Consider the following 18,324-nt stretch of genomic DNA (forward strand, 5'->3'; position numbering starts at 1 on the left):
CCTGAATGGAGGCCAATTCGTATCCTTACAGGAACATCAGACATGTGTCGCATTTTGAAAGACCCCACTGAACTCAGAATATCAAGAGACATGTTTGCAATCTCTGCTGCATGTCTATTTCCATTTCTCTTTGGTAGGCCTGAAGCAACCATGTAGGCATCTCCAATAGTTTCTACCTGCACAAAGAGATTAGGGAAAGTACATGTTTTTATACTTAAAACATGATAAACAGATAATACTAAAGAAGACATTATTTCCACATGAAGTCAGTCATTGGCCTCTGTTTTATGAAGCCTTGGTATGTGGTAAATTAAATGTGCATGTTGTATTTCAATCATAAAACAAAATGTCCTGAAGTAACTACTTTCTGAACAATTACGTTGATCCCTCTCATAACATTGAACATGGATAAATGTAGGAAAAAAGACCTAAACAACATGTAAAATATTCCAATTGGTCACCCGTTAAACCACTGAGTTGACTAAATGCTTGATAAAATAATAATAATGTTGCAACATTAGTAACAGTGACTGGTAAGGTATTGTTAGAAAGTGCATAGTTTATTTACTTTATTTCTCTTAAACTGGTCAAGAATGCCTTCATTCCTAGTGGTAAGAACTTGAGTACCAAAATCATTTGATGACCTTAAGGGAATTGTTCAGTATAAAATTAAAACTAGACTGTGCAAAATAAAAAATGTTTTCATTATAGTTAGTAAAAAAAAGTAATGTATAAAGGCTGGAGTGACTGAATGTCTAACATAATAGCCGGAACACTTCTTTCTTGGTTTCTACTGTTACCAGACAGTAACCAATCATTGACTTGAGGGGGCCCCCCCTAAATTTGCTGACTAACTCAGAGTTAGAAAGCTGAAAAGTAGGAAGTTGTATTCTGTCCTGTTCTGTTAGAAATCCAGTCTGTAAACATTAAATTTTTGGCTAACTAACTACGTATAATAGAAATTTTTTTTATTTTGCACAGCCTATCTATTTACCCAGTTTTTATTTTTACACTGAATCACACCCTTATCATTTAATAGCATATGCAAAACCTATTCTATAACAATGACAGTGGAATCAAGTAACTTACCTTATACACATCATGATTTCCAATAACAGCATCAAACAGTGTATACAAGTCATTGAGAAGGTCCACCACCTCGATTGGTTCACTCATGGCCGATATGGTGGTATAGCCAACTATATCACTGAAGTACAATGTAACCTCATCAAAGCCCTCTGGTTCCACCGTGCAACCCATCTTTAGAGCTTCAGCCACTGATCTGAAAATCAGCGTATAAATAAAGTATAGATGCCAAGTTAATAAAAAGACTATGCTGTGACATGACATATAGGCAAGTTGAATGCATCTAAATATGCCTTCTTTTATTTTATCCTGTTGTCTGATGTATGAAACATCTTCCAGAAATTACAGAATTCTTATTTTAATAATGTTAATCTCATTTTATAGTAAGGGAAATAAAACCCATGTGGATTACTGTTGCAATCACATGGCTTAGCAAGTCACATCACTTTCCAAGTCTCTCAAATGGGCAGTAAGAACAAACCCAAATTGGAAATTGCATGCACTTACTGACTGCTTCCCAAGATTCATTAAATACTTTCCCTTTCCCTCTAACTTGATATTTATCATGGAGTGTCATTGGTTATGGGAATCATGTCTGCTGTCTCCTGATATTTTACTCTGGCCCACTAACCCCTAAAGTCCTCAACTGATTAGTTTTAATTGCACAAAGTGATTCTAGAGTAGAGCTAATAAAGCATAATTGGCTAAGAATAGGAATCTGCTCCAATCAATATACTATATGCAAGGAATTTACATATTATCCCATTGAAATTTTCCTTCTAGAAGAGAAGATTTTGGTTCAAAAAGATAAACATAAGAGGAGCAACAGTTATCCTGATAATTACAAAAACACAGACCAAAAGTATTTACTTACGGAGGTAACATTTGTGTTAAGAGTTTCTCAGTCTTCTGTTTCTCTATCTCTAGTTCCTCTGTTCTCTCTCTGATTAAATCTTCCAAGTTGCTTGAATACTGTTCCAACATGCGCAGCATGGAATCAATGATGTTTGTCTTTCTTCCTTTATTGATGTTCTTAAACTGTTAAGGTGGATATTCAGATGGCCTTCAGATGGATATCAGATTGGAGAGTTGTGGGGCATCCACAAGTCTTAAACATGTCTACATTGTCAGTAATCAGAACCTTTCTTGTGGAAACTCTGTCTAAGTTTATATCATAGAAACACTGTTTACATTTATCTCATGGAACCACTGTGCACACATGGGGAATTTAAGTCTGAAAATGCATATTTGGCTCACAAATGGATGCCATAGAAGTGAATGACAGGAGAATCCATCGTATCTGCTGTTACCTTTGCATTGAACCTGAGCATTATAATCCCCCAAATCTTTATTCAAATCAAAAGGCCTTACCACAAATTAACATTTTTTTTTTAATTGTGTCTGAAGTTTGGTATAAGACTGTAAAAACATTAATGTCTGGGCTAAGTGCAAGTGGTAATACAGAGTGCTGTCGCTTCCTAACTATAAAGTCTGAATGATGGGCAATATAGATAATGCCTAGATGCCTCTCCCTGCTCGCCCCTCATGAATACAGTGCTGCTGAACACAGGCAGGGATTTATTCATGGGGGAAATGCAGGTTTCTGTGCTCTATTTTTTAGCCAGGAGTTAGTTGAAAAAATTATAATACTTACCAACTGCTGCAGTCTGTAAGGACTGTCCAAAGGGCCAAAGAGCTGGAATATAGCCCCCAGCTCAAAGGGCACATGTATCAAATTCAAAAAATATATTCCAAGGCATTCTATAAAAGTAAAAAAATCAGTCTGTATTTAACATCAAGTATTAAAAAGTAGGCATAAAGACCAAATGACGTTCCGCCTTATGCGTTTCGTACCCACCGGTACTTATTCATAGGCATGCCTATGAATAAGTACAATGCTGAGCTTTTCCCCCAAAGGTAATTTTCGGGAAAATGTAATAATAAATAAGCATTAAAAACTCGAGCGGCATATATCGGAGTTTGTAGCAGCCGATATTGAGATAAATTCGGACCTTGATAAATAACCCACTATATGTTCTTGTGTGCTCTAGAATGGCTACAGTGACTCTGTATACCTTATGTTTAATGGTATTCCTTGTTACATTTTTAGGACCCCTAATTTCCATGTAATTCAAATTCAGCATTGATAGATTGCTGTAATTGAGTGTTGTGAGTTTCTGGGAAGATGCTGTGCATTCTGTGTTCAATACTAATGGGATCTTTCTCCTTTCAGGTCAAGTGAGTCATCATATATACGTCATGAATAACTGTTAACAGATAAGCATTCTCCAGCCACATTCCTGGTGTCAAGGTTACAATTGTTCCACTTCTAGAATCAACCAGACCATAAACAAAATCTTTGCATCTTTTTACAGTTAATGTGCAGCAGTTGCCATCATTCAGACACACATTAGGGGGAGGAAGGTGGGACAGCTACATGCCTCCCACTCCTCATAAATAAATCAATGTCAAATGCAGTCAGCCCTGTATTCAAGGAGAGCTCACCATGCCCCCGCCCCAGACGCAAAGCCCCCTAAGACCCCTCCTTCTTGTGCCCACATGGGGGTCATGGACGGAGCTCGGAAGCTGTGGCAAAGGCTTCACACAGGGAGCAGGTCTGGGCCACGAGTGCTGGGGCCTACTGGATTTTTTCCTGATTTCCCCCCGGCCCAGTCCAACCCTGTCTGGTCCCTGTTCTGCGAAATGAGTTAATTTGGGCTGGAAGGCAGAGTCCAAGTGTGCCCTTATAACTTTAGCAAAATATTAAATAATACCAATAATCTGGAGAGTCACTGTCACTATCACATTTTTTGTGTGAGCCTCCTGATTACAATACAATCCTCGTTATATAAAAACAAGCAGAATTCACTACCAAACCTCTGCACCAACACCTCCACAGTTTACCAAAGATATATATATATATATATAGGACGGCTAGAGTTTGATAGCCGAAACATTGAGGAATAAAATCACAGCCCTAGTGGCTTTTTTTTCATACAAAGTCCTGTGAGTGCGGTCTTTTTTCACTGAATATAGTAGTATATAGTATCAATATGCCAGCTTTCAATCTATAGGAATCATGTAAGGTGCAAGATCAAATGTCATAGTTACAATTAGATGGATCAGCACTCTTATTGCGTAAATGATTCAAAATGTATTTTATATATATATATATATATATATATATATATATATATATATATATATATATACACGTTACATGGTATATCTGTTGACTAGTTGGTATTCAATTGACTTTATCTGTTATTATAAAATCTTGCTCACCTGATCAAATATTTCATCAAAGGAGGGACGCCTGTCCGGCACTTCATTCCAGCACTTATTCATTAGTACAATGCACTCCATTGGAGCATGATCTGGAGACACCACTGGGCGGCACAAGGGTGGCGGCTTCTTTATCTTCTGGATGATTTCTGTAGGGTATAATCGCAAAATTGTTTTAGCTATGATGAAAAGGAAGGTTACAAGCCACCAATTAATCTCTTGCCAATCTCACATACTGTATACTGATAATAATATCAATTAAACAGGAGTATTAGACTTCCTACCCTACTACTATATTAATAAATAATACTTATTAGCAAATATCTTTTGAATTTTAACTGTAAATACATAATGTATTCAGAATATGACAAAGGCAAAGGCATAGTTTGTATGTGTGTTATACAATATTGTTTTAAGGAAGAGTAACATCAAAAAAGTTAACGTAATTTAAAGTAATAAACAAATAATGCAGTGTTGCCTTGCACTGGTAAAAACTGCTGTGTTTGCTTCAGAAACATTACTATTATTTATATAGATAAGCTGCTGTGTAGCAACGGGGGCAGCTATTCAATGGAGAAAAGGCTCAGGTTACACAGCATATAGCAGATAAGCTCTGTAGAACATAATGGTGTTATCTGTTATCCACTATTTAACCTTTGCCATATAGCCTTTTTTCAATTACCACCCTTGCTACACAGCAGCTTGTTTATATGAACTATAGTAGTGTTTCGGAAGCAAACAAATCAGTTTTAGCAGTGCAGGGCAACAGTGCATATTTTCATTACTTTAAAACACTTTAATTTTTTGGTGTTACTGTTAATTTAATCACTTCAGTTATTTAAACGTACCCTCTGCAGACTCTTCCACTGTACAAAATGGGGGGCCCCGCACCACAACCTCCTGCATGATAATAGAGAAGCTATATACATCTCCAGAGAAAGAGCCATGCACTGCTGAAAGTGGGTCCCTAAGCAGTTCTGGTGCTGTCCACAGTAGCTCTGCAATTATAAAAGGAACGTTAGCAGGCTCATTTAATTTTTAACTAAACAAAAATCAGAAGGGTACACGCTTCCAACTTTACTCACATTGTACAGCATATAATATCTCCAAAGTAAAATGTAAGAATGGTTATATTACCTAATTGCTATGAGTACAGTAGGGGTGCACTAGCATCACAATCTTTAAATGTAGTTAAATATGGAAACTGCCGCTAAAGATTGGCTGAATACTAAACTGAATCCAAACTTTGCTTACAATATCTTCATAGCATAAAAAGTATGTGTTGCACATAGTTAGTATTAATAGTAAGTATTACTAGTGGCACACAAACCACTTTACAGCAACCAAGGTAGTTATCACATGCACAATTTTCCTGGGTCACCATTGTCTTACTGAGGGTAAAAAAAGCGTTGCTACTGGAACTTCCACTCCAGATCTCTAGCTTAGGATCCAGCAGAAGAGGAAGATCACTTACTAAGGGCACACTACATATTTCTTAGTGCATATAAGTGGTGAAACTGCCAGTGCCACTTACCATTAAAGGACAAGAAAAGTTGAAAAGTAATTCGGTTTACCTCTAAGTATGCATAACATGTGGTTGTACAGAGTAACAGGAGTTTCATTTTTTAACCAGTTGCTATTGGGCATGTAGAAAATATACAGTATGCTGATGTTTGGTTTTTGGTAGGATTTTTTGGGCCCTACTATTTTCTTGTAACCTTTGTACGAGCAGATTTTCTCCTGAAAATGACCAAATCTGCATATTATGGTAGAAACCTACCCGTGGACATAATGATAGTTGCAGGTCTTTTTTCACTAGCAGAGATACTGCATGGAAGCAAAGAAAATGCCTGATGTACCATTAGCTTTAGACTCTAGGCCAAAGCCTTCTTTTTTTTGTGTGTAATTTTACCTTCTTTTGCCAAGCTCATTGCTTGAGTAATAATTTGCATCTACATTTGTAATTCTGTATTTCATGAAAACAATTTTGTACTTCCGTTGGAGGGTTGCCGAAATCTAGATAATTGATTAAGTTCACCTTAAAATTATATTTTATTGTTATGTAGATAGGTACAGATCCTAAGATAATTAGCCATTGGTCTTGAATTCTCTTTTTTTTTTGTAATTCAGAATGTTATCCTCTTTGTTGCATCCTCTTCCTGTTATGAGCTCTATCACATGTGTATGCATTATTCATGCATGTAGAAATGTCACTGTTACAAACAGATTAACTGGATACAATGCTGGATGTTGTGCCAGAGCATATAATAGCTCAATGGGCAGGCAACCAAACACCCAGGATTGCTCCCTATTGATTTCACTGACAATCATTGGGCCCGATAAGTTTCAAAAGCAGGCCAAGCAGTTATGTCTATATATAACTTGCGAACTGCTAGTTTAAAAAAGTTCTTCACTCTAAAGCTAGAGAGGTTGTGGAGTTCCCAGCCGTGATGTTGAAAGTGGCAGATTCTATTAATGTGAGGTGCAGTGGAATTCATTTTCCCCTGGACTTGCATGGGAGGGTTGTTGGCAGTGCATTGGTTAATGTGGGACAGTAGGTGCGCTGCCACGTGTTAGTTACCACAGTAAATTACTGTTGCTGGGGTAATGATGTCAAAGGGCAAGGTTATCTCAGGGCATGATTGGATCCTGGAACCACGTGTTCTTAAGAGCAGGAAGTTCGGGGTGTATAAAAAGGGGTGCCAGAACAGATACTTCTTCTTCTTGTTCTGGCAGCTGGATAGCTTGTTCACTTGAATCACCCACCCTCCCTAAATATGTTAATATATACTTTTATCATAAGAAAAAAAAAAAAAAATATATATATATATATATATATATATATATATATATATATATATATATATATATATATATATATATATATATAAATATATATATATATATATATATATATATATATATATTGTCGCAGCATGGAGGAAAATTTGAGGTTTAAACAAAGGGCTCGTGGCTAGGAGTTGGATAAGGCTGAGCCTTTTCACAAATGGTCAATCAATAGGCGGCCTGTTAAATGGACTGAGGCTGGCTAGGTGTCATTGCCATGCATACAAACAGATGCTGTTATGTGATCATATTCATTAATTTGGCGTTAATGTATTTGCTGTTAAAAGTTTATTGAGTTATAATAAATGCTGCTGCCTTTCTCCACTCAAGCTATGGTGTCGTGTCTCTTTATTGCATGTACAGCATACCACTCCCATGCCTTTAACAGTGGCTTGGTGGTTGGATTCTTGAGCATGCATAATACAGTTAATTATGTATATGTATATATATATATACAGTTTTATATATGTGAGTGTATTTGTAAGTCTGTATATGTATGTACTGTATATATGTAGGCACTGGGATAATTTGGGGGGATGAACTTGATGGACCTGTCACCTTTGTCTTTTTTTTCAAGCAAAATTCAAAATCTATGTAACAACTATTTCTACAATAGTCATTTTACCATATGCAGTTGGGTCATTATGAGGAATCCTCTGAGCTTCCAGTACTTCATTATAACCATAGTCAGTCACTTTTAAAACAAAACGTCCATCTACTACGCAATTCCGAGATTTGAGTCTCCCGTGGACAAACTTTCTGTGGTGCAGATACTTCATTCCCTACACATAAAAATAGAATTTATTTAAAAGGGTGCTGCCTCCGAGAATTTATCTGTTCTTTTCAAATATTTGAGGCTCTGCTTCTCCTTTATGGTCCAAGTCAAGGTTCTCCTAGCTCCTAACAAGTATCAGTTAATCTGCTTTAGTTCCAGGAGTATCCAGAATATGAAACAATTGCTCGCTCCTTCTGTCATCCTAATTGGCCTTTACACTAGGTCACCCCATCCAGTACTTTGGGCCCCAAAATTTGAGAAACCATGGTTTAAACTGAAATAATTTGATAAAGAAGTCTGTTTTGTTTAATTAATATTTCAACCTATTTTGACAGACAATTTTGCCTGATTAAGAGACATTTCAGTTACTAGTTTTTCATAATTATTAGTATCATTAATGTTTTGCCTCTATGATATGGGTGAACTGTTGGAGATAGTATTTATAAATAACAAAATAAAATATGTAACAGTTTTTTTTTTTAAAAAAATTTGGGACAATAGCTAATGAGCAGCAGATTACAATAAGGCCACACATAATTATTTCCTGCAGCTTCAAGCAACACCACAATATTGGGGTAATGTAATAAAAGTCGCAAAGACCAAAACAATTTGCACAAATAAGAATAAAAATGTGCATTTCCCAATGTAATATTCTTCCTTAAACTGTTATTACATTGCGAATTTTCATTGCGCATTGCAAATTTTTATTGCGCATTGCCCACTTTTAAGAAATGCTTGAAGGTGTCTTAATCTTTTGGAGCAAGCATAACAACATTTTACAGTAAGAAGTTTATTACATTCACTGCGCACTGGCGCAAACTATAAAATTTGCAAACCTTCTTCCACTGTCGGAAGTGGTTGCTAAACAGTTTCCGGGTTCGCAAAAGCTATATTAAAGGGATACTGTCATGGGAAAAAAAAAATTTTTCAAAATGAATCTGTTAATAGTGCTGATCCAGCAGAATCCTGCACTGAAATCCGTTTCTAAAAAGAGCAAACAGATTTTTTTATATTCAATTTTGAAATCTGACATGGGGCTAGACATATTGTCAATTTCCCAGCTGCCCCAAGTCATGTGACTTGTGCTCTGATAAACTTCAATTACTCTTTACTGCTGTACTGCAAGTTGAAGTGATATCACCCCCCTCCCTTTTCCCCCCCAGCAGCCAAACAAAAGAACAATGGGAAGGTAACCAGATAACAGCTCCCTAACACAAGATAACAGCTGTCTTGTAGATCTAAGAACAGCACTCAATAGTAAAAACCCATGTCCCACTGAGACACATTCAGTTACATTGAGAAGGAAAAACAGCAGCCTGCCAGAAAGCATTTCTCTCATTTCTTGTGCAGGCACAAGTCACATGACCAGGGGCAGCTGGGAAATTGACAAAATGTCTAGCCCCTTGTCAGATCTCAAAATTGAATATAAAAAAATCTGTTTGCTCTTTTGAGAAATGGATTCAGTGCAGAATTCTGCTGGAGTAGCACTATTAACTGATGCGTTTTGAAAAAAACATGTTTTCCGATGACAGGATCCCTTTATATTTGCGCAAAGCAAAATTTGTTCGCATAGAAGCATATACTTGCGAATATTTTTTTACGTTACCGACTATAACTACTTCCCCCCCGTATAAGTTTCATCAACAAATATATGTGGCTTCTGAAATTTACAGTAGGTGCAAGATCACTGACGGCATTGCAAAGAAATAGACTGTATGTGTTGTACTTGCTTGAAGTTTATTGGTCTTTTAGGGTCAGTCTATATAGCCGGCTCATGAGCAACAATTGAGACCGGTGACTTAGGGACAGATTTATCAAAGGTCAAATTGAATTTAGAAATTTAAATTTTTTAGGTTTTTTTATGGACAAAACTGTCAAATTCAACGAGGGAGTTATTAAAATTTGATTTGACGTTTTTAAAACATTTGAATTAGATTTTCGAGATGTATCATACTCTCAACTCAAATTCGCCACCTAAAACCTGCTGAATTGCTGTTTAAGTCAATGGGGGATGTCCAGGGATCAATTTGTAGTTGTTTGCAGCCTTCCTGACATTCAAGTTTTTTTCAGAGAAAAAAACTCAAATCAAGTTTTCGGGTCATTTCTATTCACCTGACATGAATTTGAAATGTGACCCTTGATAATATGTCTCCCCAGGTCAGCTTGCTCACACCTGGTAGTTCATATTGGGGACAGCATCATTCAAACAAGCTTTAGTTTGATGTTTTCTCTTACAGCTAAGGAAATGTTTATTGCATTTTCTGAAACATACTTTTTACAATTAAATGCCTTTAAACTACTGCCAATCAGTCAGTAGCCAAGTGTCTTCCTTTGTGTCACATTATTTACCTTGATAAGATCCAGAACTAAGGAAGATTTGAACATCCAGTCTAGTTTCACATCTTGGTTTCTTAGTAAATCTTCCAAACTGCCCCTTGAACAAAACTCTGTGACAATGGCAAAAACTCCACAGTCGTGAAAAAACCCAAGAAATGGGTTGACATTCTCATGGCGCATGTCTTTCATCTGCATAGAAATGCACAACCCGTTAAATTCATTGGTGGATGTGGTATTTAAAAAAACAACAAAATAGCAAAGATAACCAAACATATCCAACAAACATTCAAAATGTAACCTGTGGAGACTCAGGATATGTGATGAACAGGCACAGCAGGGGTAATGTACACCTGGGATGTCAACAGCATCCCTTACTGCTATGTATCATATGAGTGAATCAAACCATAGCAGGTTACTGAAGTCAAAAAATCCTGAGCACCGTTGTCACTAGAATAAAGCCCCAAAAGGGCAGCACATCAGCTGTGAAGCCATTAATAGTGATCATGGTCGCATTCACATGTAGACATTCATTGCTTGCTGCAGACAAAGATTTGTCTCTAACACATATAATGTATATTTACCGTTTCAAACACATCGCTTGTTCCTGGTTTAAGTTCTCCAAAATCTCCAGAAGGACATTTTTTCATCCAAACCCAGTCACCCTTGGGACAGAAAATCACATGAGTAATGATTAAACATTAGAAGAAATGCTAATCTTGACATGCCTTTTTTTTTTTAACTTTTTTGTCTATTGTCAGTTGCATTTTAGCTGCTTATTGTCCAGGGTAAAGGAACTTGACTTCCTCTATGCGTTTTTTTTTTTAATATTTGTGATATCCTCTCATATTTTAAAAAAAACTCAGAATCCAAAAATCGTCTCTTATTTAATATTTGTTATATTTATATTTGTGTGTGTTTTCACTGTTTATATATATATATATATATATATATATATATATATATATATCTATATATATATATATATATATATATATTTCCATTTGACTAAACTATCTGGGCAAAGTTTTCTCTAGTCTCAAATATCTTTTTAAAAACTGTGCACTCAAGACTGATTTACAATGTCCCACAAAGTGTGCTAAGTGCAAAAAATAGGCAACAATTGAGCACTTTATTTGTACTTTGCCCACTGAGTGGAGCATTTTGTAACATCCACAGGCCTTTGCATCTCTTTAAGCTCTCGCACTTGTGCCCCCCGAGCTTCATAAATGACCCCATGTGCAGTCATGTAAAATGTTGTGTGTACGCCACAGATTGTTGTGTGTGCTGATTTTATAACTTGTGGTTGCACATACTGTATGAGCTCACAGTTTAGAGACAATACTACTTCTTGCCTTCACACTACCGTTTTTGTAATTTACACTTATGGGCTGAAATTCACAGTGTTTGGGTTATATGGAGGTGTGCAAGACATAAATGATAATGATGCATATATCATTTATAAATCTTGCAAATTATGGATTAAACAGGAATTATAATCATAGTTTTAATAGTACTGAATGAAATTAAAAACAAACATGTTCTGCAAATATTTAATTGCACATTAAGGGGATTATTTATTAACGTATGAATGCCAAAAACTTGAAGAATTTCCGTTTTTTTACTACAAAATTCTAATTTTTAGATTTTCAGATTTTTTTGGGCAAAAATCAGAGAAATTCTCAGATAAATTAAACTTTGATAAATAAGGCCCTATATGTATGTGTATATATATATATATATATATATATATATATATATATATATATATATATATATATATATATATATATATATATAGTATCTCTAAGATATATATGCCATAGTTTTGCATTTTTCTGTATTCTGTATTATTCGTTATATTCCGTATATCTGTATATACTGTATTTATTTGATGACTAAAAATCCCATCAGGTATAACACAGAATATATACGTTACATATTTACCTACCTCATATATTGCTACATTTGAATTTTCATAGGTAGCAGGAATAAGGCTTTGAGTTGAACCTGACCTCATTGGGGACTTCATACTCCTTGTATCTGCTACTATTGGGCCGCTGTCACTAGTACGACTACCATCATTACTTTGTTTCTAAAAAGAAAATATCAGTTAACAATATATTCCAAGCTTCGGTATAGCTGTGATGGGGGATAATAATTGAAATATTGGCCCCCAATCAAGTGTTCAGATCTATACCTGCAAAAAGCAGCTGTCAGAACACTAGATTTCACAGCTATCCTGGATACGCACAACCCAAACACAGGCCTGTTACTGTCTAGAAATGGTTTATTCTTGACCTTTCCTGACACATCTTAACATATATTCCACCTTTATGAAGGGATTTAGCAAATAATGTTTATTTTAGTAAATGTTATTTTGTTGCTGTGATGTTTTCCAATTTTCCTATTAAATTGTATGTCTAAATAGCTAAAACAATGGTCTACATTTTAGCTGTTAGAAGTAGCTTTAAATAATTGCACGCAAAACCAATAGCAATTTACTGGAATAGTAATAGTTTAGACTCACAAAGTCAATGTTCCCCAAAGACTAATTAAATGTATAAATATTTAAGGCCCTGATGAAGTTCATCCACCAGCCCGTTAGAGAGCTCATTAGAGAAAAGGGCATGCAAAGCAGATGCAATTCAAAAACTGACTATAAGCAATGTCATAGTATGTCCTAGCTCAAGGAGATTGATGTTTTTGAATTGTAAGTGGAAAATGAGATTCATTGTGGATATAGGGTTGCCACCTGCCCGGTTTTTTTAAAGGGCTGCCCGGGTCAAAACTGCCTGCCTGGTTTTCCAAATTAGGAATACCGGGGCAGGATTTCCTATGATTGACACGACGACCAGCGGTTCTGGTCCATCCCTGCCGCGTCATGGCCTCGATATAACGGCTAAGCCCCCTGGCCAGATTGCACTGGGTGAAAATGTGGCAACCCTATGTGGATAGCATAGATTTTAGTGATAATGAAATGTTTTAGTGAAATTGTTAAAGAACAACTAAACCCTAAAAATATATATACTGAACGTATTGAACCAGCCGAAAGGTTCAGCATCTCTATAGTAGTAATGATCCAGGCCTTCAAAGTTGTCACAGGGGCTTACCATCTTGGATTTTGTTAGAAGTGTCTGCGACACTAACCTGCTCAGTGAGCTCTGTGCAGCTGTTGAAGTTAAGCTTTGGGGTCAGACTCGTCATAACTCATTAAGCAGGAAATGAGGTTTGCCTGTCATATTAGCCGATGATACATGACTGATTATTGGATTCTGATGGTAATTGTGCTGGTTTCTGAGCTGCCATGTACCAATAATCTGAATTATTTATTAAACAAACTTATATTGTGACATTTATATTGTACATAAATACAATATATTGTACGTCGGTCCCTAAGCTCATTAAGTGACAGCAGCACAGAACATCATGTGCAGTGAATCAGCAGAAAAGAAGATGGGGAGCTCCTGGGGCATATTCATAGTCACAAATCTTCCCTGCTAAAGGGCTGTGGTTGCCTTGGGCTGATAAAGAAGCTCAAAACATAATGTACAGGTATGGGGAAACCCATTATCCGGAAACCCATTATCCAGAAACCCATTATCCAGAAAGCTCCGAACTACGGAAAGTTTGTCTACCACAGACTCCATTTTATCCATATAATCTAAATTTTTAAGAATTATTTCCATTTTCTCTGTAATAATAAAACAGTACATTGTACTTGATCTCAACTAAGACATAATTAATCCTTATTGGAAGCAAAACCACCCTATTGAGTTTATTTAATATTTACATAATTTTCTATAAGACTTAAGGTATGAAAATCCAAATTACGGGAAGATCCGTTATCTGGAAAACCCCAGGTCCCGAGCATTCTTGATAACAAGTCCCATACCTGTACAACATTTCTGCCCTCTTCTTTAGTTAAGCTTTAGTTCTCCTTTAAGCTTTAAGGATATTATGTGTAGTTAACATGGAATGAATCTAGCTACTAGTTTTCTCTCAGTAGGTTTCCCATTGGCACACATTCTGAATGTTCTGATTTTCTGGACACTCGCACTGGGAGGGAGCTCCTGGTGCCAGGCCTGGATTTGTGGTGAGGCCACAAAGGCCCGTACCTAGGGCGGCAAGATTTTAAGGGAGGCATGCGCACAGCCGCATTCTAAGGAGTACTGGGTATAGGAACTCTTGTATGCATAATGCCCAGTGCTCCAATGACTTTGCACACTCGCACGCAGGGGTGGGGACGGTGCGAGCGCCGATGCCAGGCACTAGGACCCAGTGGCCTGCCCGGCACAAGCATGCAACTCAGTCAGAGCGCATGTGCATAACACACTTCTGATGTCACGCACATGCACATAATGAGCAAGTTGCTGCATCGATTATTATGCACATGCATGTGCCCCAACATGGCTGCTCAACCCAGGAGTTCCCACCTGGTGCAGGTGGCCTAGCGCTAGTGGGGGGCAATTGAAAAAAATAGTTACCCCCAACTGGAGTGTTGGCTTTATTAGGCTGCACCTTTGGTTGGGGATAATATATTTAGGCAACAGGTGTCCTTTAAAGTTGGTTTTAGCCTTATCCACTTTAATGTTGAAAATACTCAAAAAAATAGTCAGAACTTGAACTGTTTGTTATTTATTTCACATAAAGGAATGAACTTCTTTACCATTACAACCAAGGTGAACAATGAGGACAGTGTGGATCCTTGGCAAGTTACAAAATATAGGCACTAGGCATATCAAATTGTAGAGCTATATTTACCACCCCCTCCTGTCAGGGAGCCGGGAGCTCCCTCCAGGGAGGTTGTCAGGATCAAGGAGGAAGCCCTCTTGAGGGAGCAAGGTCGCGGTATCCAAAGGGTTAAGCAGAATCAGTAGTAGTGGTTACAGGCAGGAGTTAACGAGGGCAGGCAGATCAGAATCAAATATCAAGAGTTCAGGCAGGGGGTCAGAAACAAGGCAGGAGCTAGAAACAGACTGGGAGCTGGAAACAGGCTGGAAACAGGCTGGGATCAGGCTGGGATCAAGCTGGGATCAAGCTGGGATCAGGAAACAGGAAACAAACAGGAACCCAGGATTAATGGCAGCAAATCCTATTCTTGGGCGCCGTCACAGTGTTTTGGGCGCCCTTTTATGACAAGATCCCGGCACCAGTGATGACATCATCATGCAGTGACGCTGCAGCCATGTGTTCAGCATGGGCGCCGCCATCTTGGATCTTCACTGTGACCGCCGGGAATGTAAACAGCGCCGTGGAGTACTTCTGGGTCGCGTACTTCTGGCAGTCCTGACAGTATCCCCCTCCCCCATGGGGGGCCTCTGGACCACCAGGACAAGGCTTTTGGGGAAACCGGGCGTGGAAATCCCTCACAAGACGAGCAGCATGAACATCAGAGTGTCCTTCCCAGGAGCATTCTTCAGGGCCAAAGCCCTTCCACTTGATGAGGTACTGAAGAGAACCCCTGGAGATTCTGGAGTCAAGGATCTTTTCCACCTCATATTCTTGTTGACCATCCACAGAGATAGTAGGAGGGGGAGACTGGTCAACAGAAAAGCGGTTGGAGGTAGCGGGTTTCACCAAGGAGACATGAAACACGTTGGGGATTCGCATCTCAGGGGGAAGCTGAAGTCTGACAGCCACAGGATTGATAATCTCCAAGATGGGAAATGGACCCACAAACTTCGGACCCAACTTGGGAGATGGCACCTTCAGACGAATGTTTCGGGAAGAAAGCCAAACTTTATCACCAACCTTGAAGAGAGGAGAGGACCTACGTCTCCGATCAGCGAAGGTCTTGTTCACAAGAGCACTCTTCTCCAAATTAGACTTGGTTGCCGCCCAAATAGTGGACATATGGGCCGCATGGTCATCAGCGGCTGGGACATCAGTCAAAACAAAGTTCTTGTGGAAAGGCTTGAGGATGTTGGCCATACACAGACATGAATGGAGATCTTCCAGTAGATGAATGACAGGCGTTGTTATGAGCAAATTCCGCCCACGGGAGAAGGTCAGACCAATCATCTTGGCAGAGGGAGACATGATTTCTCAGGAATTGTTCTAAGGCTTGATTCACTCGCTCCGCTGCCCCATTCGTTTGGGGATGATAGGCAGAGGAGAATTGGAGAGCAATACCCAAGACCTTGCATAAGGAACGCCAAAACTTCGCCGTGAACTGGGAACCTCTGTCAGAGACAATCTCCGCCGGGAAGCCATGCAGGCGGAAAATGAATTGAATAAACAACTGCGACAACTCCACTGCAGATGGAAGCTTCCGTAAAGGGATGAAATGGGCCATCTTGCTAAAACGATCTATGACGACCCAGATCACGGTATTCCCACTGGAGGGAGGAAGTTCGACTATGAAGTCCATTGCCAAATGCGTCCAAGGACGAGAGGGGACAGGCAATGGCTGTAGTAACCCGCTAGGGCGAGAATGGCTAGGCTTGGAAGTGGCACAAACGCTACAAGCAGCAACAAAGTCTTTGACATCTTTACGAATAGTCGGCCACCAGACTAGACGCCGTAAAAGTTCTAGAGTCTTAGCAGGACCAGGATGTCCCGCTTGCTTGGAGCTATGAGTCTGTTGCAGGATAGGCAGACGAAGTTCAAGAGGTACAAATGCCGTTCCGATGGGGGTATCAGGAGGGGCAGAAGATTGACCAGCCAGAATTTGATCAGCAAATTGAGGGTACAAAGAAGCGATTATCTTGACAGGAGGAATAATTGGCTCTAGTCTTTCAGGAGAACGATCCACCGGAGTGAAACTTCGGGACAGAGCATCGGCTTTCCGATTCTTGGAGCCAGGGCGATAAGTCAAGACAAAGTTAAATCGAGAGAAGAAGAGAGCCCACCTTGCTTGTCTGGGATTCAGCCTCTTGAGAGATTGAATGAACTCAAGATTCTTATGATCTGTGTAGATCGTGACTGGGATCAAGGAACCTTCAAGGAGGTGACGCCACTCTTCTAAGGCAAGCTTGACAGCCAGGAGTTCTCGATTTCCTACATCATAATTTTGTTCGGCAGGAGAGAACTTCTTAGAGAAATATGCACATGGGTGCAACTTTCCATCAGAGGGATGTCTTTGGGACAAGATAGCTCCAGCTCCAACTTCAGAAGCATCCACCTCGATGAAGAAAGGTAACTCCGGATCAGGATGGCGGAGAACCGAAGCGGAAGTGAAGGCATCCTTAAGGGATTGAAAGGCTTCAATAGCAGATGGGGGCCACAAGCTGGGTTTACCCCCTTTTCGGATGAGGGCCAGGATAGGAGCAATGCGAGAAGAGAACCCCTTAATGAATTGCCGGTAGTAATTGGCAAAACCAATGAATCTCTGGATTGCCTTAGTGCTCAGCGGTAGGGGCCACTCTTGGATTGCAGACACTTTCACAGGATCCATCTCGAAACCCTCTGGGGAGATGATATAGCCCAGAAAAGGAATCTTGGATACTTCAAACACACATTTCTCCAGTTTGGCAAAGAGAGAGTTCTTCCTCAAACGAGAGAGTACTTCCTTCACCTGGGAGCGATGGCTTGCAAGGTCCTTGGAGAAAATCAGGATGTCATCTAGGTACACGACCACAAACTTTCCCAAGAGATCCCGGAAAATGTCGTTCACAAATTCTTGAAAGACAGCGGGGGCATTGCAGAGACCAAATGGCATTACGAGGTACTCATAGTGCCCATCACGAGTGTTGAATGCTGTCTTCCATTCGTCACCTTCCCGGATGCGGATAAGGTTATACGCCCCACGGAGATCCAACTTAGAGAAGATTTTAGCCCCCTTCAGTTGGTCAAAAAGTTCTGCGATCAGAGGCAAGGGATACCGGTTCTTAACGGTGATTTTATTAAGACCCCGGTAGTCAATACAAGGACGTAGGCCTCCATCCTTCTTCTCCACGAAGAAGAATCCAGCCCCTGCAGGAGAAGTAGAAGGGCGAATAAACCCCCGCTGGAGATTTTCTTGGATATATTCCTTCATGGCAGCGGTCTCTGCT

The 18,324-nt window shown here is 39.1% G+C and overlaps 1 protein-coding gene across 1 annotated transcript in view; it reads right to left on the reverse strand.

The window, feature by feature from the left end:
* gucy2f.S (guanylate cyclase 2F, retinal S homeolog) overlaps positions 1-18,324 on the reverse strand; it is a 57,120-nt gene that overhangs the window by 8,999 nt on the left and 29,797 nt on the right. Inside the window, exons 7-15 of the mRNA XM_041574927.1 lie at positions 12,279-12,422; positions 10,912-10,992; positions 10,343-10,519; positions 7,844-8,000; positions 5,220-5,369; positions 4,372-4,520; positions 1,961-2,124; positions 1,090-1,282; positions 2-176 (exon numbers count right to left, since the gene is read on the reverse strand). Of these exons, the coding sequence (XP_041430861.1) occupies positions 2-176; positions 1,090-1,282; positions 1,961-2,124; positions 4,372-4,520; positions 5,220-5,369; positions 7,844-8,000; positions 10,343-10,519; positions 10,912-10,992; positions 12,279-12,422 (1,390 nt within the window). The remainder of the gene's footprint in view (position 1; positions 177-1,089; positions 1,283-1,960; positions 2,125-4,371; positions 4,521-5,219; positions 5,370-7,843; positions 8,001-10,342; positions 10,520-10,911; positions 10,993-12,278; positions 12,423-18,324) is intronic.

This window comes from Xenopus laevis, chromosome 8S (assembly GCF_017654675.1).
Source record: "Xenopus laevis strain J_2021 chromosome 8S, Xenopus_laevis_v10.1, whole genome shotgun sequence".
NCBI lineage: Eukaryota > Metazoa > Chordata > Amphibia > Anura > Pipidae > Xenopus > Xenopus laevis.